The sequence below is a fragment of the Stegodyphus dumicola genome, chromosome 1 (genome assembly GCF_044657685.1).
Source record: "Stegodyphus dumicola isolate Sdum_Otavi_A_Nest chromosome 1, ASM4465768v1".
Classification (NCBI taxonomy): Eukaryota; Metazoa; Arthropoda; class Arachnida; order Araneae; family Eresidae; genus Stegodyphus; species Stegodyphus dumicola.
In genome coordinates this window covers 79725447-79753012 of record NC_140768.1, presented here as the reverse complement: position 1 = coordinate 79753012, position 27566 = coordinate 79725447, and the positions used below count along the sequence as shown (strand labels likewise).

The following is a 27566-nucleotide window of genomic DNA, read 5'->3' as shown; positions in this document are numbered from 1 at the left end:
ATCAATTTAGAGTAAGTCAATTTTATATTTTTCATAATGGATATGAAATCACTACTAGTAAAGAAACGAGTCTCTAAAGGCAATTTAACGAAATTGAAAGATAAAATTAATTCTGAGATTGCTAAAGCCGATGAGGCAAAAATCTAACTTTTTAAAAAGAAGCTGAATATTTTAAGTGCAGATGTTTTACGCATTTTTGATAATATTTATGTAACATGTGAGGAAAAAGAAGTTGATACCTATGTTGAAGAATATCAAATAGTTCAAAATACATTTGATGATCTCTATTTGGAATTAACACGAAAAGGTTCTCGCCTTGATAATGTTAGTTCAGTTAGTATTAATTCAGATACTACAGAAGTAAAACTTCCGAAATTAACTTTACCTACCTTTAATGGAAATTTTGATCAATGACTTACATTTAGCGATCTTTTTGAGGCCAGTGTACACAACAATGTTAAATTATAAGACGCTCAAAAGCTTCAATATCTTAAGAGCTCTTGTAAAGCTGAAGCTCTGAAAGTAATTCAAGCTATACCTATTTCAGATTCAAATTATGAAATTGCTTGGGATTTACTCGAAGATAGATTTTTCGAATAAATGTGAACTGGTGAATTCATTAATAAGAAGCTTATTACGCATCCAAATGTTTCTGATTCAGCGGACGCCATTTTGAATCTTGTTGACGTCATTAATGAATACATTTGTTCCCTAAATGTTCTAGAACAAAAGGTCGAAGGCTTTGGTGACATATTAGTAACGCATTTACTTGTAGAAAAACTGGATAAAAATACAGGCATTTGGTATGAGAGACACCTAAAAGGAGATCAACTAGGAATATTAAACGAATTACGCTTCTAAAGGAATATGCTAGAACACTTCACAATAGTAAAACCGATTGCCTGTTAGCAAGAGATTCAATTTATGAAGTTTAATAAACTTTGTTTTAATTGTTTATCTAATGTGCATAATGTTAAGGCTTATAAAAGTTTGAGTACATGGTAAACGTGTCATCATAATCATTATTCATTATTGTATTCCACGAAATCTCGAGATATTGTTTTTATCTGTCCGTTCCTGCAAGGGCATTTACACCTCAAAATATGATCGAAAATATGACCCAGATAACATTTCTAATAATTTTAATCAGATAAACTCTAATTTTGTGAATAGTAGAACTATAAACAAGGAAGTTTTGTTGTGCACTGTTGCAATTAAAGTTTGTGACGTACTAGGTAATTTCGTACAATGTCGAGCCTTGTTGGATTCTGGCTTACAGGCAAACTTCATTTCTGAGAGTTGTCTTTCAAAACTTCGTCTGGATAGAAAAGGCAAGGATCCAGATATCGTGTCTAGGATCAACCGCATCTCAAACAAATGGAGAACTGGAGATTGTTTCAGAACATTCCTTTACAACGTATGTTTTTGTTATAGACAATATCTGTGGAACCTTACCAGACGTATCATTACCCTCAAATATTGTGAATTCTTTCAATGATCTGATTTTGGCAGATCCTACATTTAACGAAATTGAAAGATAAAATTAATTCTGAGATTGCTAAAGCCGATGAGGCAAAAATCTAACTTTTTAAAAAGAAGCTGAATATTTTAAGTGCAGATGTTTTACGCATTTTTGATAATATTTATGTAACATGTGAGGAAAAAGAAGTTGATACCTATGTTGAAGAATATCAAATAGTTCAAAATACATTTGATGATCTCTATTTGGAATTAACACGAAAAGGTTCTCGCCTTGATAATGTTAGTTCAGTTAGTATTAATTCAGATACTACAGAAGTAAAACTTCCGAAATTAACTTTACCTACCTTTAATGGAAATTTTGATCAATGGCTTACATTTAGCGATCTTTTTGAGGCCAGTGTACACAACAATGTTAAATTATAAGACGCTCAAAAGCTTCAATATCTTAAGAGCTCTTGTAAAGCTGAAGCTCTAAAAGTAATTCAAGCTATACCTATTTCAGATTCAAATTATGAAATTGCTTGGGATTTACTCGAAGATAGATTTTTCGAATAAATGTGAACTGTTGAATTCATTAATAAGAAGCTTATTACGCATCCAAATGTTTCTGATTCAGCGGACGCCATTTTGAATCTTGTTGACGTCATTAATGAATACATTTGTTCCCTAAATGTTCTAGAACAAAAGGTCGAAGGCTTTGGTGACATATTAGTAACTCATTTACTTGTAGAAAAACTGGATAAAAATACAGGCATACTTGTAGAAAATTTTATGAATCTGCTCCAATAGATATTCTTTTAGGAGTCAATGTTTACATGTCACTTGCTTTGGGTGAACCAATTAAACGAAACCAAGAACTTCCAATGGCTGTTCGTTCAAAATTAGTTTGATCATTTCAGGAACAGCGTTAGTTAATTCTTATGTGAACAATTGCATATCATTAAATAATTTAGAGTCAACTACTGATGAATTAGTTAAAAGATTTTGGAATCTCGAAATAATTTTGTAAGAAACCGTTCTGTCGAAATCCGAAGTAAGGTGTGAGAAACATTTTAAAACTTCTCATGACAGAGACACCTCAGGTAGCTATGTAGTAAGCTTTGTAGGAAGTATATAGTTAGCTTTGAGAATGTTTTTACTTTTGGAAAACAGATTAGTGAGAAAACCCGAACTATATAACTTATATAAGGGGTTAACTTATATAAGGGCTGTCTTTCCAATAGTCTATTATCTACCTCACCATCCAGTATTTAAACCATTAAGCACTAGCACTAAATTAAGGGTTGTATTTGTATTTGACTCATCAGCAAAAACATCCAGTGGATATTCACTTAATGATCTGCTACACGTAGGTCCCGGAATTCAACCAGAGTTGTTTGACATTCTCATCCGATTTAGAACATATGCTGTTGCTATCAGTGCGGATATAGAAAAATGTATAGACAAATTTGTGTGCATCAAGAAGATAAGATTTTTCAGCGCATTCTTTGGAGAAATCATGCGATTGAACCAAAGAATATCGACAACTAACGGTGACATATGGAAACCCCCTGCACCCTTTTTATCAAACCGTTCTCTTCTCCAGTTAGCTTTAGTTGAACAAAGGGATTTTCCAAGGGCTTCAAAAGTTATCAAATCTGATTTTTATGTGGATGATCTTTTAACAGCTGCTGCATCAAGAACTACTGCCAAAAATTTAATACATGACATAGATAATCTTATGCGTAGAGGAGACTTTATGCTTCGGAAATGGTCATCTAAACATGCTTGATGTCTTAGAACTTAGAGAAAATGCATTTCAGTTAGTTCAAGGAACAATCAAAAAAAGGGTTAGGAATAAACTGGCATCCCTAAAGTGACACATATAATTTTAATATTCTACTTGCAGTAATTTCAGTTGTCACTAAAAGGAGTGTGCTGTCAGAAGTTGCCAGACTCTTTGACCCCTTAGGCTGGTTAGCTCCAGTTATTATTTTTACAAAAATATTTCTTCAAGACTTGTGGACTGACAAGTTAGATTGGGATAAAACTCTTAATCTACAACGATCGACCATTTGGACTCGTTTTCAGGGAGAGTTAAATTCGCTTCGCAAATTAAAAATTCCTAGAAGGCTTTTAATTGATAATCATTGCAAGAGAGAGTTACATGCCTTTTGTGATTCATCTGAGAAGGCGAATTGCGCAGTTATTTATGCTAAATCGTTTTCTGAAGAAGAAAGTAAGGTATCATTGATCTGTGCAAAAACAAGAGTTGCACCACTTAAAGCGCAATCTTTATCACGACTAGAACTATGTTCTGCACTATTGCTAGCAAATCTACTCAAGATAATGATGAAATGCTTGAATGTTCCTGTTAGTAATTGTTTTGCATGGTCAGATTCTATTATCACTTTATTTTGGATTGCATCTGAATCACGGATATGGCTTCCTTTCGTAGCCAATCGAGTGTCGAAAATTCAAATTACCATTCCTGAGATGAAATGGAATCACGTTCAAGGGAAAAATAATACTACTGATTATGGTACTAGAATATTACAACAACAACTGAATTGATTGAATGTGATCAATGGTTCAATGGACCTTCCTGGTTACAGAATTTTAATCCGGAATCTGTATTGGATGAACAAAGGGAATTGGACAGTCAGGAAGTAGCCAAGGAAGAAAGGAAATGCATTATTTCTAATTTAGTTAAAATTGATGATGACGCTTTTCTTTGCAAATTTTCATCTTGGATATGTACTGTATCGTTGCGTATTGTTTGCGATTTGTCAACAATTGTTTGAAGCAGAATTGTAAGAAAACAGGATTTCTTGTCAGTGAAGAACTTAATAATGCGAGTTGTACGATAATAAGAATTTTACAACATTCTGAATTTACTGACGAAGAATCAAGTTTAAAGAGTGGAAAATCTGTGAAGTATCATCTTCGAAGATCAATGGGAGCAGCGATCTTGACTTATCCCGAATTCACAACCTTGGTAACACAGGTTGAGGTCTGTATGAATGCGAGGCCTTTATCTCCACAATTTGATGATCCAAATGACATTAGTATTATCACACCTGAACATTTCCTCATTGGTACATGGCTCTCATCATTGCCCGAAGAAAATTTAGAAGAATCGAAAAATATTGTTGATCGATGGAAATTGAGACTACTAATTTTCCAAAACTTTTGGAAAAAATTGAGTCCAGAATATCTGTCTGATTTACAACATCGAAATAAGTGAAGAAATCTCACGAAAATGTGTCTGTCAACGACATAGTCCTGATTAAAGATGAAAACATACCACCTCTTCAGTGGAAATTGGGTAGAATGCTTCGTGTATATCCAGGATCAGATAACAAAGTTCGAGTTGTGGATATTCGAACTGCCAATGGAGAAATTAAAAGACCTATTGTTAAGTTCTGTCCTTTGCCTGTCAAACTATGAACTTTGAACTCTTTAGGGTATTAGCCTTTTTTACACTGCTAAGTTTGATTATTTACAACTTTTCTTTATACTTTGTCACTAATATTTTCTCACAATTTTTCAGGTTATCTTGTATTTTTCTTTGAAGCTCTTGGAGTGCTTTAAGGGGCGCAATATGTTATTATTAAATTTAACTTTGTAGATGACACTGCTATTGCGAACGCAGATTGATCAAGTCAATCCCGTGACTACTCGGGCTTTGGAGTCCAGAGTAGATGTTCTGTTTATGTTAGCTGAATTCGCAACATAACTCTTTTTTTGAGTTGAAAAATAAAATCGCATTTTAATACAGTTTATTGCTGTTTTGTTATTTTTCGCATCATATCGCTTACATTGAGGGGGGGGATATTTTCGGTTTACGAATATTTCAGATAAGATAATTTGTTGGAAAATTCACGAAGAGTCTCCAACAATGAATTAAAGGAAAATACCACAGATACCAAGGTGTTTATGTGAGTATCGTTTGCTTCATTTTATTGTTGCAAACAGCGTAAATTTCTTTTGTTTTTCTTCCTTTAGTTTTGAACTTTATGTGTGGCAACAAGATAATTGATTGATAGAACTGTGTTTGTGACAGCCATGTAGAATGGCTCGCTTATTTTGTATCAATTATTTCGCATCGCTGACATTTTATTTATAATTAGTGTAATGAAATAAAACTGAATGAATACAGTCCATTTGTTGATTGATTATTGTTTGTGAAACATATTAAGTTAAAGAACATTTATTGTTGGTCAAAAGTCTAGCCGGAGAGATAGTGAAGATAGTGACTGTTCTAAGTGTATTCTAACAACGCAAATATGCATATGGTTGGTGAAAAATTACCCCACTTTGTGAGGTAAGTGGATTTTGAAAAAAAAATTCGTTTAATTTGTTGTTAAATTTTAAGAACAATGTTGTAATACAGCATAGAATTCGATTTCATTTTAATAATAGTGTTAAGTGATTTAAGAACAATTTCTGTTTCTGAATTGATCAATTAGGAGTGAACTTATAACTTTTAAAACATAAAGAAAGGTTTTACGCAGGAGCGTTACTAATTATGTAAAGAAAATTGAAACTATTTTAACATTAGATGAAATTAATTTAATAGAACTAGAGGAATGTGTCGAATTATTGAAAAAAAAAAAAAAGAAATTGAGTTAAGGAAGCTTGATTCTGAAATCGAAGGTTTAATTACAGATACTAAAGAATTAGAAAACGAAATAGATAATGTTCAGGAGTACACAGATAAAATGTATTTGTGGAAATTTAAAGGTGAAAAAATATTAAAAAATCAAAATAGTAAAAATAATTCTAATAGTGTAATTTCAGAACAGGTTCTTGACAATATTAAATTACCCAAGTTAACATTACCGACTTTTGGTGGTAATATTACAGAATGGATAGCTTTTAAAGATCTTTTCAGTGCTTGTGTAAGAAATAATACAAATTTATCTAATGCTCAAAAATTGCAGTATTTGAAGGCTTCGTTGAAAGGTGAAGCATGTCGCATTATTCAAACCATTCAAATTTAGGATTGTAATTTTGAAATAGAATGGAATCTATTAGACGAAAGATATTCAAATAAGAGAGAACAAATTTTTGCATATATTAAACGTTTTCTAAGCTTACCGACTATTCAAAATGAATCAGCATTTGCTATTTTAAATTTAGTTGACAATATTAATGAAGTTATTCGTTCTTTAGAAGTATTGAATCAAACCATTGATAATTTTGGTGACACTTTAATGAATTATTTAATTTTGCAAAAATTAGACCCTTCTACAAAATTATGGTGGGAACGTCAGTTAAAATGTAATGAGATTCCAAAACTTACGACTTTAATTGAATTCCTAAAAAACTATGCAAGAACACTTCAAAATAGCAAATCAACAAGTAATAAGGTACCTAAATCTGTGTTTCAAAACAAGAATAATGTTCTGGTTGCTACTTTGGATTGTGGTTATTGTAAAAGAAGATCATAGTTTAGCCAAATGTTCGAAATTTCTAAATTTATCGGTTCAGCCAAGGATAGAATTTGTAAAATCTAATCGTTACTGTTTTAATTGTTTATCTAATATGCACTTCCTAAAAAAATGCAAGAGTTTAAATACATATCAACATTGCTTTAAAAGGCATCACAGTATTTTGCACATTGTAAATAATTCAAAGAATAAAACTCAGTTAAACAGTATATCTCCGCCTACGCAATCTATCCCTAAAAGAGATGAATTAACGAGTCCTAAGGATGTTTCAGCCACAGTTTGTGCCTCTCATTATGATTCGAATGCAAAACGTAATCAAACCAGTCATATTCTATTGTGTACTGCTTTAATAAAAGTTCAAAATTCTGAACAAGAATTTGTGAAGTGTAGATGTTTATGTGACACTGGATCTCAGAGATAATTTATTTCAAGGGATTGTGTGAAGAAATTAGGATTACGAGTGAAAGATAATTCCATTTCTGTATCATGTCTAGGAGAATTTAATACTAAAAGTAATGGGGAAGTCGATTTAGTATTCACTTCTCATTTTAAAAGTGATATTCGTGTATCAACATCAGCGTTTGTACTGGACAAGGTGACAGATAACATTCCCTATGTATCTTTGCCATCAATCATCTTCGATAACTTCAGTGATTTACAACTAGCTGATCCATTATTTTACAAGTCACAACCAGTTGACATTTTATTTGGAGTAAATGTATTTCTGCATTTAATGACGGGAGAAATTGTCAAACGTGGTCCTGATCTACCATTTGCATAAAATTCGAGGTTGGGATGGATAATTTCGGGTACTACAAATTTTGAATCTACAAATTTTGAGCCAGTATATGTAAATCATTTGAATACAGACACAGATGAGTTAGTAAATTCTTTCTGGGAGTTAGAAAAGTTTCCAAATGTACAACCTTTAACAAACAAAGAAAAACTGTGTGAACATTTTAAAAACTCTCATTTTAGAGACACATCAGGTCGTTATTCAGTTGCATTACCATTTAAACATAATAGAGATATTCTAGGTGACTCCCGTGAAATGGCGCACAGAAGATTTTAATACTTATAGAAGAGGCTGTTATCTATGAAAGAAATTTACAACCAGTATATTCAGTTTATGAAAGAGTACTTTTCACTAGAACACGTAGAATTAGTGCCAGACACAGATTATGAATTAGAAAATAAACACTATTATACCCCACATCACTTCGTGTTGAAGGACTCTAGCTTAACAACAAAATTGAGAGTTGTTTTCGATGCGAGCGCTAAAACAACCACAGATGTTTATTTAAATGATACGTTAATGATAGGCCCAAAAATACAAGATAACTTAATTTGTATTTTACTAAGATTTAGACTTCATAACATTGCAATAACCGCTGATATTAAAATGATGTACCGACAGATAAAGGTTCATGAAAAAAATAGAGATTTTCATAGAATATTATAGAGAGACAGCCCGTATAAACAAATACAAGTTTGTCGTTTGAAAACAGTTACATATGGAACTGCAGCTGCTCCATATCTTGCAACCAAAGTTTTGAGTCAGTTAGCGATTGATGAAGGATTGAACTTTCCAAAGGCAAAGAATATAGTTTTAAGAGATTTTTATGTTGATGATATGTTAACTGGTGTAAAAGATAGTTCGGAAGGTATTGCATTGATAGACGAATTGCAACAACTGCTAAAAAGGGGTGGCTTTGAGCTTCACAAATGGTCGACAAGTGAACCGTCATTGTTAAAAACCTCTGGCTTAACAAACACAGATAGTGACAGTATTCATCGTGTAATAGAAGACAAAACATTGAGAGTTCTGGGATTGGAATGGCATCCGGACAATGATGAATTCAAATGTAATGTCGGTGTAATAGAGTATCAAAGTGTTCCGACTAAAAGAATTATTTTGTCATTCGGTAGCAAAGCTATTCGATCCAATGGGGTGGATAGCTCCGTTTGTAATTCTCGCTAAAATGATCCTTCAGCAATTGTGGAAATTACAATTATCATGGGATGATCCTGTAACAGAAGAGATTGATCGAAATTGGAGAAATCTATGTAGAGAAGTTAAACTTTTGAATTCTATAAATATACCTAGGAAAATTCTGCTACCTGATTATTTTCGATATGAACTTCACGGATTTTTGATGCGTCTGAAAGGGGTTATGCAGCAGTTATTTATATCAAAACTTGCATTAACTCTGACATTAATGTTAAACTTGCAACAGCTAAAACTCGTGTAGCACCATTAAAATCTATTACGATTCCAAGACTGGAATTATGTGCAGCAGTGTTATTGGCACGCTTGATTCAGTCTGTAAAAGCTGCATTAGTTATAAATTTTGATTTAGTGCACGCTTGGAGTGATTCACAAATCGTGTTGTCATGGCTAAGGTCAGATCCTAAAAAATGGCAAGTATTCATATCCGATAGAGTTTCTGAAATACAATCGATCTTACCACCTGAGAACTGGAGTCATGTTGATGGAAAGGAAAATCCAGCTGATTGTGCTTCACGTGGGTTATTTCCTGCAGAACTATTATCTCATCATTCGTGGTGGAATGGTCCTTCTTGGTTAAAGTGCAGTGAGATTACCTTGTCTAAAAATATTCTTATAGATGAAGAGGCATTACCAGATGCACGTAAAACAGTCTCATTTGTAGTTTCTGAACCTGTACAGGAACTTGCTATTATATCAAATATATCTTCATTTCCAAAGTTACAACGCATATATGCTTGGATATTAAGATTCATATCGAATTCTAAAGTAGCATATCTAGAAAGAAATACGTTTTTTTTTATCTAGTAATGAAATTCGAGCTGCAACTTTCTGTGATAGACGAATTGCAACAACTGCTAAAAAGGGGTGGCTTTGAGCTTCACAAATGGTCGACAAGTGAACCGTCATTGTTAAAAACCTCTGGCTTAACAAACACAGATAGTGACAGTATTCATCGTGTAATAGAAGACAAAACATTGAGAGTTCTGGGATTGGAATGGCATCCGGACAATGATGAATTCAAATGTAATGTCGGTGTAATAGAGTATCAAAGTGTTCCGACTAAAAGAATTATTTTGTCATTCGGTAGCAAAGCTATTCGATCCAATGGGGTGGATAGCTCCGTTTGTAATTCTCGCTAAAATGATCCTTCAGCAATTGTGGAAATTACAATTATCATGGGATGATCCTGTAACAGAAGAGATTGATCGAAATTGGAGAAATCTATGTAGAGAAGTTAAACTTTTGAATTCTATAAATATACCTAGGAAAATTCTGCTACCTGATTATTTTCGATATGAACTTCACGGATTTTTGATGCGTCTGAAAGGGGTTATGCAGCAGTTATTTATATCAAAACTTGCATTAACTCTGACATTAATGTTAAACTTGCAACAGCTAAAACTCGTGTAGCACCATTAAAATCTATTACGATTCCAAGACTGGAATTATGTGCAGCAGTGTTATTGGCACGCTTGATTCAGTCTGTAAAAGCTGCATTAGTTATAAATTTTGATTTAGTGCACGCTTGGAGTGATTCACAAATCGTGTTGTCATGGCTAAGGTCAGATCCTAAAAAATGGCAAGTATTCATATCCGATAGAGTTTCTGAAATACAATCGATCTTACCACCTGAGAACTGGAGTCATGTTGATGGAAAGGAAAATCCAGCTGATTGTGCTTCACGTGGGTTATTTCCTGCAGAACTATTATCTCATCATTCGTGGTGGAATGGTCCTTCTTGGTTAAAGTGCAGTGAGATTACCTTGTCTAAAAATATTCTTATAGATGAAGAGGCATTACCAGATGCACGTAAAACAGTCTCATTTGTAGTTTCTGAACCTGTACAGGAACTTGCTATTATATCAAATATATCTTCATTTCCAAAGTTACAACGCATATATGCTTGGATATTAAGATTCATATCGAATTCTAAAGTAGCATATCTAGAAAGAAATACGTTTTTTTTTATCTAGTAATGAAATTCGAGCTGCAACTTTCTGTGATAGACGAATTGCAACAACTGCTAAAAAGGGGTGGCTTTGAGCTTCACAAATGGTCGACAAGTGAACCGTCATTGTTAAAAACCTCTGGCTTAACAAACACAGATAGTGACAGTATTCATCGTGTAATAGAAGACAAAACATTGAGAGTTCTGGGATTGGAATGGCATCCGGACAATGATGAATTCAAATATAATGTCGGTGTAATAGAGTATCAAAGTGTTCCGACTAAAAGGATTATTTTGTCATTCGGTAGCAAAGCTATTCGATCCAATGGGGTGGATAGCTACGTTTGTAATTCTCGCTGTTAATTTCTGCATTGTCCTGTATTGTTAATTTCTGTATTGTCCGAATAATACAGCGATTTCACTTTTTTAAAGAAATTCAATGTTTGTAGTTGGGAAAGGACTTACCTACAAACAGCAACCTCCTTAGCTTGTGTCCAATTTTAGATAAAAAAACCTGAACCAGACCTAAGACTTTTTCTGGACCGTTCATGATTAAACATCGTGCAGGACGTGGACAAAAATCATTTAAATATTACGTATGCTTATTTGTGTGTTTTGTAATCAAGGCAGTACATCTTGAAGTGGTAGAAGATTTGTCAACAAAAGCATTTTTAAGTGCATTGAAACGATTTATTGCAAGAAGAAGGAAACCATTTGAGATTTATAGTGACTGCGGTACTAACTTTAAAGGTGCAGACAAAGAAATCAGAAAATGTTTTTTGCAATGTAAGCAAAATCAAGAAATTCACAAATTTTTGTCTTTAGAGGAAATAAAATGGATATTCAAACCGCCATCATCTCCCCATTTTGGTGGAATATGGAAATCGGCAGTAAAGTCTATGAAATTACATCTAAAAAGAACTGTTGGTGATACTGTGCTGACCTATCCGGAATTTCAGACCTTGATAGCGCAGGTTGAGGCTTGTCTCAACTCTAGGCCATTGTGTCCAACATCGGCTGATCCAAATGATTTAACTGCATTAACACCTGGTCATTTCCCAATAGGAACGTCTTTAACTGCCATACCTGAACCAGACCTAAATTATAATTCCTTCAATCACATTGACAAATGGCATGTGAGGCAGTTTATTTTTCACTCCTACACGTAACAAAGTGTTACGTGTAGGAGGAAGACTGAAAAATGCGCAACTGTCAGAAAATGAAAAACATCCAATCTTATTACCTTCAAAACACAATCTGACAGAAATCATAATTAGACACTTTCATGTCAAATATCTGCATGCAGCACCGGAACTTCTATCTTTAATTAGACAACAATTTTGGATCATAGCTGCTAGATCTGCTATCCGAAAAGTAGTAAGATCTTGTATCACGTGTTGCAAACTTAGAGCTAAAACAGCAAGTCAAATAATGGCTGATCTACCGGAATCTAGAGTAACACAATCGCGACCATTTCATCGAACTGGAATAGATTTTTCTGGACCGTTCATGATTAAACATCGTGCAGGACGTGGACAAAAATCATTTAAATATTACGTATGCTTATTTGTGTGTTTTGTAATCAAGGCAGTACATCTTGAAGTGGTAGAAGATTTGTCAACAAAAGCATTTTTAAGTGCATTGAAACGATTTATTGCAAGAAGAAGGAAACCATTTGAGATTTATAGTGACTGCGGTACTAACTTTAAAGGTGCAGACAAAGAAATCAGAAAATGTTTTTTGCAATGTAAGCAAAATCAAGAAATTCACAAATTTTTGTCTTTAGAGGAAATAAAATGGATATTCAAACCGCCATCATCTCCCCATTTTGGTGGAATATGGAAATCGGCAGTAAAGTCTATGAAATTACATCTAAAAAGAACTGTTGGTGATACTGTGCTGACCTATCCGGAATTTCAGACCTTGATAGCGCAGGTTGAGGCTTGTCTCAACTCTAGGCCATTGTGTCCAACATCGGCTGATCCAAATGATTTAACTGCATTAACACCTGGTCATTTCCCAATAGGAACGTCTTTAACTGCCATACCTGAACCAGACCTAAATTATAATTCCTTCAATCACATTGACAAATGGCATGTGAGGCAGTTTATTTTTCACTCCTACACGTAACAAAGTGTTACGTGTAGGAGGAAGACTGAAAAATGCGCAACTGTCAGAAAATGAAAAACATCCAATCTTATTACCTTCAAAACACAATCTGACAGAAATCATAATTAGACACTTTCATGTCAAATATCTGCATGCAGCACCGGAACTTCTATCTTTAATTAGACAACAATTTTGGATCATAGCTGCTAGATCTGCTATCCGAAAAGTAGTAAGATCTTGTATCACGTGTTGCAAACTTAGAGCTAAAACAGCAAGTCAAATAATGGCTGATCTACCGGAATCTAGAGTAACACAATCGCGACCATTTCATCGAACTGGAATAGATTTTTCTGGACCGTTCATGATTAAACATCGTGCAGGACGTGGACAAAAATCATTTAAATATTACGTATGCTTATTTGTGTGTTTTGTAATCAAGGCAGTACATCTTGAAGTGGTAGAAGATTTGTCAACAAAAGCATTTTTAAGTGCATTGAAACGATTTATTGCAAGAAGAAGGAAACCATTTGAGATTTATAGTGACTGCGGTACTAACTTTAAAGGTGCAGACAAAGAAATCAGAAAATGTTTTTTGCAATGTAAGCAAAATCAAGAAATTCACAAATTTTTGTCTTTAGAGGAAATAAAATGGATATTCAAACCGCCATCATCTCCCCATTTTGGTGGAATATGGAAATCGGCAGTAAAGTCTATGAAATTACATCTAAAAAGAACTGTTGGTGATACTGTGCTGACCTATCCGGAATTTCAGACCTTGATAGCGCAGGTTGAGGCTTGTCTCAACTCTAGGCCATTGTGTCCAACATCGGCTGATCCAAATGATTTAACTGCATTAACACCTGGTCATTTCCCAATAGGAACGTCTTTAACTGCCATACCTGAACCAGACCTAAATTATAATTCCTTCAATCACATTGACAAATGGCATGTGAGGCAGTTTATTTTTTAGCATTTCTGGAAAAGATGGAGTCGAGAATAGGCTTCAGCAAAGACCTAAATGGCAAAAAAGTCAAAACAATTTAGAAGTCAATGACTTAGTCCTCATCAAAGAAGACAATCTTCCGCCTCTTAAATGGAAGTTAGGGAGAATAATTGCTGTTCATCCGGGCTCAGATTAAAGATTCAGAGTTGCTAGTATTAAAACTGGTCATGGGGTCATAAAACGACCAGTCGTGAAATTGTGTCCTCTTCCTATTCAGACTAAAACCTATGAACTGCTTCGCATATAATATTTTGTATTATTTTTCTTATGTTTATCTTTTATTACAGACTAAGAAGTTTCAAAATGCTCCAACTGTTGAAATCCCCTGGGATTTCAACGAGGGCCAGGATGTTTATGTGAGTATCGTTTGCTTCATTTTATTGTTGCAAACAGCGTAAATTTCTTTTGTTTTTCTTCCTTTAGTTTTGAACTTTATGTGTGGCAACAAGATAATTGATTGATAGAATTGTGTTTGTGACAGCCATGTAGAATGGCTCGCTTATTTTGTATCAATCATTTCGCATCGCTGACATTTTATTTATAATTAGTGTAATGAAATAAAAGTGAATGAATACAGTCCATTTGTTGATTGATTATTGTTTGTGAAATATATTAAGTTAAAGAACACAAGGCTTAGGTTAAAATGTTAGAGAAAAAATCCGCAGATTATACGAAAATTATTATACAAAACATACACTTACAAAAGCTACAAATGACTAAATATTAAAAAAAAATAAAAATGAACAATATGTGTTAGTATAAATATAAATAAACGAGCAGTACAATAATTTTAAAAGTTGAAGTGAGGATTATTTATTTACAAACAAAAAGTATTTTTACGAACGCAAAGAAAAGCACGAGGTTTTCCTGGCAAAGAGAGAAAAACGAAGCTAATAAAGCCATTTAATAATGGAGAAATTAACAAAAACAACTATGAAGCATATTATTTAAATTTTAGCCAGTAAATAGGGAATAAAATTTTGGTCATTAACTAGAATGAAAAGAATTTTTAAGGCTGTGCTAAATTTCTATGAAATCCCTTTCAACAACTGAAGGCGCGATTGGAAGTTGTATATATGATATATATATATATATATATATTATTAGAATTTTCTATTAACCAAATTTTGTTCTTGCCCCGTCAGTGTCGTCTTATCAAAGAAGTGTAAGAAGGAAGCCTACGTATATATATATATTAAATATATCTTACCTTTGCTTCAAATCTATCTACATTTACAGAGCAGTAATTCTTGTACTGCTGTAAAAGGCATTTAGATTTTTTTTTAAGTATTCTGTCTGTTTCTTCGCCGGTAGGCCACCAATTGGCAATATTACCATCTCCATCAAGCTGCCGACCTACAACAATATTAACGTAAAAATTATGTGTTAAAAGAGCTACATGTACATTTAACAGCTTATTTGTAAGCTTAAGCATGGCATTAGGTTCAAAACTATTATAATAATTTTGCAATATAGTTTGTAGAGACAAGAGTGGCAGTGTTTTACCTATTTAAATACTGTCTATAAGCTATATAAAAAATGAGTAGTTCATAAAAAGTTTATCAGGAAAATGTATTCGAATTTTAAGTGCAAAATGAAGATAACTTGCTGAGTTCATTAGCATGGGATGTTTTTGCAAAGCTACCATCTATGAAGCTTTGGGCAGCAGGAGAGATCCAAAGTTTCTATGAAATGTCCATACATAAATTATCGTGAGAAAATGGTGCAAAGACTCCCAAAATGTCTTTTCCTAAAAATGACTAAACCTAATATCAATTTCTGAGCTTTCTTCACGATGCTGTCAAACACATCATAACGCCATTACACATCATATTTTTACGAATTTGATATTTAAAAAGCTAACGTTAGTTCAATTATAAATTAAATGGTTTTATTTCTCGCGCAGTGCAGCGCGTGACGAATATTAAAAGAAAGCTAAGCCGGAAAATTGAAAATACAAAAGCGCGTGCATTAAATAAATAAATATCTCTTTTTGATTTCGAGAAAGTACTAGAAAATTCTAGCGCGTGATTTTAAAATCTTATAAAAGGAGGAAAACATCTCAGTTCGTAGTACGTTCTTACGATGTAAGAATTGTTAAAAATTTTTGTGTCTATAAATAAGTCATTGATTTGCGAAACCGAAAAACAAAAATGTCCTTTTATAGGACACTACTCGATAGTTCTGATGAAGAGGACTACCGAAGCGAGCGTTCGTCCAAAACCAACAAGACCTATCCGTTGAAGAAAGATGATTTCATCCTTATGGCCAAAGAAAAGAAAAGTAAAGCAAAAAAGGCGAAAAATATGTCAGATACGGAAAGCGAACAACCAAGTAAGAAGAAAGATGTTAAACCTGGTAAGGAAAAAAGAGACATTCAAACACCGAATGGAAAAGCTACTGATGAACAGACACTAGAAGATTTATCAATGCGAAATGATGAGGACATCCCAAAATTCAAGTCATGTTCTGAAGAAGAAATCTGGGACCAGATTACGAAATTTGGATTTGACGTAATTTGCAATTACTTTCATAAAAGAACTAAGGGTGAGATGGATGTAGAGACATTCACGAAAAAATTTTATCCAGGGCAGATAACTGAAAGAGGAACAGACAGCAGGGAACAAGAATGGATTTCTCCTAAGAAAACCGCGAAAGTATCAGAAAACGAGGCTCCAATGGAAGTTACGACGGAAAATCGATTTGAGCAGCTAAGTGAAGTAGAAGGTATGGAAGAAAAAGGAAGAGCCGAAAAAGAGGAAACTCCACCCCAATAGTTTTCCAGCAAAGCGAAGTGGATTGGCCTAAAATTCATGAAATCCTTATCAATACCTGCAGGGAAGAATTCGAAGCCGATATGAAAATGAAACTACTATATGTTAATTTAAAGTCAGTAGACGATTACAGAAAAGCAACTCTGGTTTTGCAGAAAAGAAATATACCATTTCATACTTTCCAGTTACTCAGCGAAAAACCTATTAAGGTTGTTCTTAAGGGCCTCCCATCGACGATGAAGGAAGAAATAATCCAGGCAGATAAAGGAAATTCCCGATAAGTAAAGTCAAGAAGTTTTCCAGACGAAGAGGAGACGCTATCGAGAAACTTCCGATTTTCCTGTTGGAGCTGAAGAAAACGAAAGAAGGACGTGCAATTCATGGACTCAACAATATGTTAAGTGTTAATGTCAAGATCGAGAAGTTTGCCCCGAAAAAAACGCGTAATTCAATGCTATAGATGTCAAGAATATGGACATTCGCAACATCTTTGCTGCAAGTCTACTTCTATGGTGCTGTCCACACTTGCATCGATGCTGCAAGTGTGGACAGCACCATAGAAGTAAAGAATGCCCTCTAAAGCCAGAAGAAAAACCTAAGTGCATCTTCTGCTCACTACCGCATGTAAGTTCATACAGGGGTTGCCCCGTGTACAAGAAGCGATATGAAGCAAAGAAGCAGCAGGCGAAGCCAGCAGCTAAGATCCCTACGCCGGCAGATTTTCCGAAATTCATCGATACAGAGGAAGACAGCAGTAAAACCCAGATGAAACCTCTCTACAGTGATAGAGTAAAGAAAAAAATGGAAAACCCACCCACAGAGTACAAGGATATCATAAACTGGATCCAATATCCTAAAATCAAAAAATTTCTGAACAGTATGGTTGAGCACGTTGAGAAGATCCGCGCTGCAAAAACCACGGCTGAGAAGTTTACTGCCGGGTTCAAAGCAGCCATGACACTGATGAGATTTGCTGAAAGTGAGGAGTAATCACCAGCTTAGAAGCATTTGAGGGAATTTCACTATGTTTACGATTTCTTTTCACTTTTTCAACGCACAGGTTCCCTTGTTTACAGCAACAGAGCTCGGGGTCAGTACTTGGGTGGATGACCATCCACGTGACTGGCCTCGACGTATCCTCTTTCCTCAACTAGTGAAGATACATCACAGCTTGTACGGCGGCTAGATGCTTGAACCCTCCTTCTCCAAAGTCTACTTGACCAACTCACGTGCATTAGCACATGTTCCTGCTTCACCTTTGTCGGTGCGGTGTAAATCACCTTAATTTTTAATTCTTCCCAACGCCTTAGGGCATATCTCCAACAGAGACGGTTAAAGTAGCTGAGGCTACTAAATGCCGCCTAACCATTCACTCGATTTCGATTTCGATTTTAGTTCGTAGTAGTTACTTAGTTTGTTGTTGTTTAGAAAACTGCTCTTGTTGATTGTGGCGAATTCGCGGCTTAGCTTTCTTTAGCTGTTTTGAATTACGTTCTATTGGACAGTTGAGTAGTTAAAAGATAACTACTGTGATATATTGTGATACTGCACGATTATTTGAGGACATTTAATCATATTTGTTGTTATAATAATAAATTTTTGTTCATTTTTCATCGGACTTGTGCATTCATTTCGTAACGAACCCGTACGCACGCAACAATTTTTGGTGTCAGGACTAGGGTCGAACCCACGCTCTCTTTCGAGAACCAGAGACTAGACTTTGAAGCTCTATCCGGCGCACTGAAGCTGCGCTTTGGAGAGAAGTGTTTAAAAGACTACAGCAGGCTTCAACTAAAATCCCGTCAACAGAAGCTCACCGAAACACTTCAGGAGCTCGCCACGGATGTTGAAAGGCTGTCACATCACGCCTTTTCTGAGTGCGCGACAGAAACAAGGGAAATCCTGTCCCTGCAATATTTCATCGATGGCATCCGGGACCCTGAAATACAGAAAGCACTGCAAATGGCGGATGTTAAAGATTTGAAAAGCGCTTTAGTGTACGCCATGAAATTCGAAGCAGCCCAGCAAGCCATTCGTCGAGACCGCTACCCAGTCAGAGCTGTGCGAGTCCCTGAGCCAGTAGATCAATTGATGGCTCGTTTAGATGATTTATCCAGACAAGTCGACGCTTTGATACGGAGTAGCAGTGAGAACAAAGTGGCTCTAAGGGGTTGGAGATGTGGTTCTGAAGGTCACCTGCGACGGAATTGCAGAACACTCCAGAGCACGGATAATAAAGCGAATGATTTGATAAGACAAGTGAATGCCTTGAGAGGGAATACTGGTGGGAAGAAACCAACCCTAAAGTGCTGGAACTGCGGTGTTGAAGGCCACATGCAAAGGAACTACAGAACACCCCAGAGCACGGAAAATAAGAGAGGCGGGTTAAACAGACAATTAAATGCCATGGGACGGAAAAGGATTGACAACAAACTAAAGTGCTGGAACTGTGGAGCTGAAGGCCACGTACGAAAGAATTATAGAACACCCCAGGGTACGAAAATTGAGACCACTTCTGAGCAACGACGCAGGAAACAAATTAATGACCATATCAAGGAACGGAGGTTGCCAGAATGAAAAACCCTGTTTTAAAGCGCTTAAGATCTCTATAGTGAGTGGCAACAATAACGGACTGTCTATCAATGGGAATATCGATGGAGTTCCTTGCAATATGATCATTGACACAGGAGCTAATGTTACCATCATTAGAAAAGATTTAGCTGAACAGTTTAAAGATAAACTTATTTGGACGCCATCCTGTGTTACTCTTCAGACTGCGTCTGGTTACAAGATCGAGATAGCTGGGAAGTTAAACGTGAACATCACGTTTGGAAGTGACGCCTACCATCACACGGCATATGTGGCGGATATTACAGATCCATGCATACTCGGATTGGACTTTTTAAAGAAATACAATTTTTCCTTAGACTTCAAAAACAATAAGTTTGTTACTAATAATCTGTTGCGATGCAAATGCTTTAATTTATTGACCTATGAAATGACTTTAATGTATGGCAACATTTTGATAACGCAATGAGTATTGGTGGCAGTTAGGAATAAATTGATATATTATGATAAATTTCGAAGTTTTTGAAATAAATTCATTGCATAGATACTAGGTAATTATGTAGACGCATCTGTACTTTGCATTCTTTTATCTTTTATTCTTTAACTATTTTTATTTATTTCTTCTTCTCTCCTTCTGATTCTGTTCCTAAGCACTATTAACTAGTAAGACATAGAAGAGGCTTAACGGGGGAGCTCCTGATCAATAATTGATTCTAAAAAAGGTTTCGTGATAGGAGAAGTTTGGGAACCGCTGCTATAGATGATTTAAAATTATTTTAAATTCCGTTTTGAGTAAATCTTTACACTTTATGCTATGTCAATACAGTACTTTTCTGTCTAGTAATCAGTTTATTTAACTGAATATTATGCTATTTACTAATATTATACTGAATGCTTCTATTAAAAGCTACACTCAAGTATTATTATAATTTATGGAGCATGTGTCTACTATTCAAACGTAAAAATATTATTTGCTCACTGCGCTCGCAATTCGAATGTAAAAGGGCTGTTGGAAATACGGAACGAATTTCTGATGCATTTAGTGTTCAAATGCTGGAATGCTTGATGTTAGAAACTTTTAATAGAAGATATCATTGTGTACAAAAATGTTTTAAAAATTCAGATTTTAAGAATGATTTATTTTTTACATTATCTTTGTAACTACAGCAACTAGTATATTGGGTTTTCACTATTTAGCTTATTTAATGATTTGAATCATACTTATTCTATTTTATGATGTCTTGATATAAATTATTGATTTACCTGTGTAATCAAATCCACGCATTATTTCACTGCCTGCAAGGTAACCAATGGTTCCAAACTTCAGATAACTGAAATAAGTATTTGAATCAATAACAAGATTTCCTAATAATTTAAGACCATTATGTTAATAAGCACATATCAACTGAGTTTAAATTACAAAAAAGCATTTGAGGATAATTCACCAAAATTATCTTACTATGGTCGATCCTTATTAAAGAACCTGTGCTGTAACGTTGCAGTGAGAATATCTGTAAAAAGAATATTGCTGCTGAAGAACATGTTGAAATAATAAATTAAAATTACAGTTTAATTCAAATTAACTTCCTTATTTCGAAATACTTAACGTGATTTAGGCAACTGTATTAGTGAGTCCAAGAACAGTCATTCTTGCTTTTTCAAAATTAACTTCTGATATTAGGATTTCTTTCAGATTTTTAGTTCATTAATCTATACCAATATTGGATTTGTCACCCACTGCGACATGGAAAATCTTCTTGTACAAATCATAAGACATTTATCTTAAACCGTGTATTCTTTAGTAAATAGGCAGTGTAAGTCGTAAATTACACTAGTAGGAGATTTATCATACTGCCATTTATATCCTGGTAAATGTTGCTGTTGGGTTAAATATTAGAATTTTCATTTATTTTCCGCGTGGCCTGCATAATAGCTCATTTCCTGAATACTGTCATTCAACATGATCAAAGAAAAGAATGAATTTTAGATTGCCTGATTCATTTATTATTTATTCCTTCAATCTTTCTATTGATATGAAAATTTCTGAAATTAAAAAAAAGGCTAATGCTTCGTATGTTCTATGTGCAAAATTGCTAATGCTCTAATAAGCGATTAGTAATTTCAAGTGCAACAGAAAAATGATAACTTACCAATGCTGTTCTCCAGATAGTTATAATAAGGCTTTACGGCAGATGGGTTTATATGTTTCTTCCAACTGAAAATAAGTACATATTAATATTTAGAAAAATTTTTAGGTATCAGATGACTGTCTTTAAATGTAATAAAATAGCATAAAGTAGCATATAACATATTAATTGCAGGACAGAAAAGCTAAATTTCCAGTTTAAATTTCACAGTGACTTAATTTTATGGTCCTTTCGATGCCCAGTATTTCGAATTTTGAAAAGCTAATACATATGTATATATACATACAGAAATTTAAAACTGAAAGTTGAAGTATGAAGAAATTAGGAAAATAATATATGCGCCATACGACATGGTACAGAAAAAATCTCCAAATAAGAATTACCAAGCTTGCAGATATTTTTAATGGCTGCTTCACAAATCTGTATTTTCTAAATCATAGAAATTAGGTATTAGTTTTCTTCTTCCAAAATCTAGTAAATATCATAAAAGACCGGAAGGGTAAAGATCCATTAGTCCCTAATCAGGATTAGGTAAACGGTGTACACCGAAAAAATAACGGACTAAAACGTCGCCGAAAAAACAGAGCAAGGAGAAAACATTGTTGTACAATACATCGTGGGAGAAACGAAAGCAAAGGAAAAAAAAATCGCATTTTCAAATATCATGGTATAAAAATTTGTTGGTGAAAATAAAAGGACTCAAAAACATTTCAGTTTTTAAAACATGGTCGCAGGAAATATTGTGGTAGAAAAAAAGGAGTTTGCAAATTATCGTAGACATGTTTTTCCAGGCTTCAGAAGTTCCCATAATGATTTGTGAGCGCTAGAAGGAACCTGTACACTTTATATTTTTATACAAAATTTTATATTACCTGTACATTTTATATTTTTAAAGAAATTAAGAAGGAGACTTAAGCATTCAAAAACGGAAAATGATTAGAAAATTAATACTACATAGAACAGTTAATAAAATTTTAAGCTTATGTTTAACAGCTAAAGGCCCTTATTCAATTAATCTCTTTTACGAAACTATAAATATTTACAGTTTCATAAAAGAAATTAATTATTTTTATTTTAAACTGTTGTAGAGGCATTAGGGCTTTTTTTGAAACAGAAGAACATGAAAAATGAGCAATGCCCTCGCCGGGACTCGAACCACAGACCTCTCGAATACGCGTTGAGCGTACTGACCACTACACCACGAAGGCATGCTAAATACCTTATACCGTATTGATAGTTTTTCATAAAAATATAGTCTAAAAAAGATTAGAAAAGGCAGGATGAGTAACTACATGAGGTTTTCTATATTGAAACTGTTTAATTAATTATCAAATTGTAAAACAATTTTTTTCACTTTATCTGATATTCTTTTTTAGACTATATTTTCACGAAAAACTTAATTACATTCTTACAAAAAGAGATTGATTAAATAATCACCTTTAATAGTTAACCGTATAAGTTTAAAATTCTAACTGTTGTGTTGTTGTTGCCGTGTCCATATTACACGGCAGAATGGTTGCCAGAACCTACACCAAACAGAGGTTGAATTCCTCAGTTTTGAGGAACACCAATTTTCCTTTCCAATTTTGAGGAAGAGCACCGAGGGTCTTTCACCCTCTCCTTCCACCAAACCATGCGAGAAGATTTGCAGCTAGCCGCATATTTAAAGTGCCCCATGACGCACAAACACTATACATTTACAAACATTCATATCTTCTCCGGGATTCGAACCCGGGTCCTTCGGTACTGCAGTAGGCTCCCCTAACCACTATACTATCTGGGCGACTCTATTAACTGTTATCCATATATTAATCTTCTATTTTCAGGTTTTGAGTGCTTAATTTTCATTCTTACATTTTTCATTTAAAAGTTCTTAGTTCATTCAAAAATATGAAATATGAAGGCAAAGTATTCCTCATTCCTTTTAGGGCTCACAAATCATTATGCGAATATATATATTTTTAATTTTTAAAGCCTGAAAAATACATGTGTGCGATGTTATCGTCATACGATGATTTGTAGGTGCTTTAATGTTTACTCCCAAGTAGCACACGACGTTGCAAACTGGTCCGAGAGGTTGCAAAGTGGTCGTGGTAACTTTTACGACCTCTTTATAACGTTGCGAAGACGCAAAATATTTGCCATTGCATCTTGGCAATTTGTCGACGTCTCTGAAACGCCATGGTATGACCGCTTTTACACGTGGTCGTTTAAGCATTTTTTTTTTAGTTCATCAGCATTACTTTTAGAAAGAAAAGAGACTAAATCTGCCCTTTCTGAAGACAGCATAAGATTTACTTTGCAATATTTCATTACTTTATTTCATCTAAATATATTAATCTAAAGTAGATTCATCTAATGAAATGTAAATTTAATATAAATACTTTTGATTTATTAAATTTAATTAGTACTAAAATACGTGCTAAATAATTACTTAAAATTTTGTTAAAATAATTAATACTTAAAATATTTTTTATAAATATTATAGCAAAATATTTAAAAATGAAGCTAATCTATAAAGTAAGTTATTAAGTTGTGCATTTTATATATTTTAAAAAATCATATTTCGAAATCAATGCAAATCACATTTTAGCAATTATTTTACTACTGAAATATGACTTTATTTCTTATTTTTGAAGTAAGGACGAATTCACGGCTGTCCAATATATATGACGGAAAACTCATCGGCAGTCAGGAGAAGCAGACCTGTACATTATTTACTGGATGCTTATATAAAAGAATATCTCGAGATTTGCGCGCTTTGGCTAGCTGCCAAATTCGAACAAGGAACTGCGCAATTAATTCAGATTCTAGCAGTTCTTTCAAGTAATTTAGTAAAGATGCCATCTGTAAGGCGTTTGAAAAGACTGACTGCATTTTTGAAATTGAATCAAGCAATGGCTGATATAAATAATATTTATAATGACGTTTAATAGTTTAAGTTAATTGAGAAGAAATCATCGTGAGAATGCTGAATTTGTGCTTATTTTGTGTGTGAATATCTGCTCTACAAGAAATGCTACAATGCTAATCGTGAATCTAGTGTTCGTGAAATAGTGTCTCTGTGGTCTGTAGTGGTATGTGGAATATAGTATTCGTGAAATAGTATTTATGTGGTTCGTGAAATAGTGTCTCTGCGGAAATAGTGTCTGTCTCCAATCGCTGTGGTTCCAGCGGTGCAGGATACACGGATTAGCGATTCGGTTATAACGCAAGTGCTATATTGTATATCATTCATATTAATCGATTATTGTGTTCGTGCTCAGAATTAATTCGTGTAAAACAAAAAATAACATACAATGGTAAGGCTTTTCTGGTTTTGCGGAAAATGCAATCAATGCAGAAGCAACAACAATTCAAGCTGTTATGGTATATTCATTAGTTTCAAAATACAAAGAAATTATTGGACTGGTAAGAATAAGGGAGAGAAGACCACCCGCCTGGCATTGCTGCCTTATGGTTAATTATTGGACTGGTACCAGTATTTAATGTGAGTGCTGAAGATGAATTAGATATATGTATTAACAAGAACGAATACATTACAATTAATAATAATGCACATTCTATAATTCTCTTTTTTTTAAACTATAAATATGTGATATTTAATTGTGTAACATTAAAAACACTAAATATTTTTTATTGATTGTTAATTGCAGTTTTATTGCTTTTCTTTTGATATCTGTTCTTACAAACACTGTGTAATTCGCTTTTTTTTTTAAATATTGTCGTTATGTATGTTTATTAGATTATCTCAATAAATGAATGTTGGAAATTAGGTTTGATTTTTTTATTAAATTTAAGTATATTCTATTTTCTTCGCTTACTTTTTTTGTACTTGTGATAACAAAGAAATTCATATAAATAGAAACAAAAGTTTCATTGTGTGCTATTTAACGAAAAGCTTACTTTAACGTACTTAGCTTACTATCGTATACTATATTATTTAAATTATTTCTGTACAGTAACAAAAGGAAAGTTATTGATTATAAAAAGTGCACGAAATAATCATTGTAAGCTGCCACTCTTCTAAAATGTAGAAACTAAAAATAAATAAATACATTAACATATGATCGAAAGAAATGGTGTTAAAAAACATCAGCAGTACTAGTAAATACTGCAATCCATAATTATTGCACTTTTAATTGCTTTCTATTTAAAAAAGGCAAATATTTTTTTATTAATTGGAAATTTTAGTTCTGTTACCTTCCTTCTGCTATTTATACTTTCAAACACTACTAGTTCATGTATTTTCTTAAATAGTGCTGTCATGTATGTTGTTTGTTAGGTTATTATTTCATTTTAGATATGAATGTGGGACGTTATTAAATTTAGGTATATTTTTTATCACATTTATTAACTACTTTACACTGTCTTTCATTTGCATATCTTGGAGATACAGAAGTTAATGGTTATATTTTTTACTGTGAAACGCGAATAAATTTATACTTGAATTCAGGTAAAATACTAATTATGTTACCTTAAGAACCGCTTCCTAATTTATCATGACAGGGGCAATTTTCAATGTCTCTGAAATTTAACAGAAATAAATGTGATAATGGTGTTATCACAAACGCTCTTTTTTTAACCCATATCTTTACTTTTATTTATGTCTAATTTAGTTTTATTTACTTAGAACATAATATTAATGTTATATATTTATAATAATTATTTTCATAATGACTCTCCAGCGGCCGAGCGGTAAAGTCGCTGAACATTGGTAGTTCGGTCCGAGGTTCGAATCCCGCGGATGGGCTGGCTGCATGGGCGTTTTCGTGGTTTTTCCCATGTGTAATGTGTATACGAGTCAGTTTCTCTTAGAAAGTCCTCCACGAAGGCATCCCTCCTCTTAGGCAGATAGCCCTAGTGTGCTTTGCCATAATTAAATGCACATACACACATAATTACTCTCACTTAAGAGAAAAAAATGATGAAATCTTAAATAATCGTAACTTAGAATTTAAGTTATTTAAAAAATATAGTTTAAAGTACTGAAAATAATTAAAGCTATTATTAATTATGCATATATAATGTCTCTATATAATATATATATTTGGCATCTTTTTCCAGCGATAATAACGCCAAACAGATGAGAGCAGATTCAGTATGAGTAGCGATTCTCATCGCATACTCATCTGGAGAGAGCGGGGAAGCCGCAATCATCCCTCGAACATCATTGAAAGGGACAGGTATGGAGGTGGCGGTGTTCTTGTTTGGGGAGGCATCATGCTTGGTAGTCGTACAGACCTTCACATCTTCGACGCAGGTTCAGTCAACGGGACCCGTTATTGTAACGAGATTCTTCTTCCATATGTGCGTCTTTTTAGAGGCGCTATGGGTCCGCAGTTCCTTTTCATGGACGACAATGCACCATGTCATCGCACAGTAGCTGCCGAACAGCTCTTAGAGAGTGAGGATATTGAACGTATGGATTGGCCGATCTCCGGATCTCAATCCGATCGAGCATGTATGGGATTTTCTAGGCAGATGCTTGGCAGCTCGTACCTTACCACCAGTAACGATTCCGGAGCTTCGATTGACGCTGCAAGACGAATGGGCAGCAATGCCTCAACAGCTCATTGACACCCTCATTCTCAGCATGGGCAGACGCTGTGAAACCTGCCTAGCCAGTCAGGTCAATATCCCCTATTAAAGACCGGATGTTTCTTGCTGGACACCCATCACAGGGATGTTTCGGCCTTCAGTCGCATTGCGCTCCATGCTACTTTTTCAATAAAGCTTCTTTTTATCCCTCTGATTTCTCTTTTAGTAAGTGTTGCTTACATTACTCATGTCCTTACGTATTGGGGATCTTACGGTATTAAATGTGTTGATTTGGAAAGCTTTTGTACAAAGTTATATTGAAAAAACCGTCTCGTCCTTAATTTTTGCACACCAGTGTAGATTGCCATATATTAAGAAGTTCACCAAGTGAACTAACTATTCTTAGGCAAACTGAAAAGAACAGTGGCAACATAAATTTGTGAATTTCTCCGTAAATTGCAGCCCACGAGCGGCCGAGCGGTAAAGTCGCTGAACACTGGTAGTTCGGTCCGAGGTTCGAATCCCGCGAACGGGCTGGTTGCATGGGT

The 27566-nt window shown here is 34.2% G+C and overlaps 1 protein-coding gene across 2 annotated transcripts in view; it reads right to left on the bottom strand.

Moving 5' to 3' along the window:
- Nucleotides 1-27566, bottom strand: part of LOC118196519 (neprilysin-2-like) — a 218974-nt gene that overhangs the window by 49312 nt on the left and 142096 nt on the right. For both annotated transcript variants that reach the window (XM_085816761.1, XM_085816771.1), the window contains exons 14-17: nucleotides 21481-21545; nucleotides 20790-20841; nucleotides 20594-20661; nucleotides 15199-15344 (exon numbers count right to left, since the gene is read on the bottom strand). In XM_085816761.1, the coding sequence (XP_085672887.1) occupies nucleotides 15199-15344; nucleotides 20594-20661; nucleotides 20790-20841; nucleotides 21481-21545 (331 nt within the window). The remainder of the gene's footprint in view (nucleotides 1-15198; nucleotides 15345-20593; nucleotides 20662-20789; nucleotides 20842-21480; nucleotides 21546-27566) is intronic.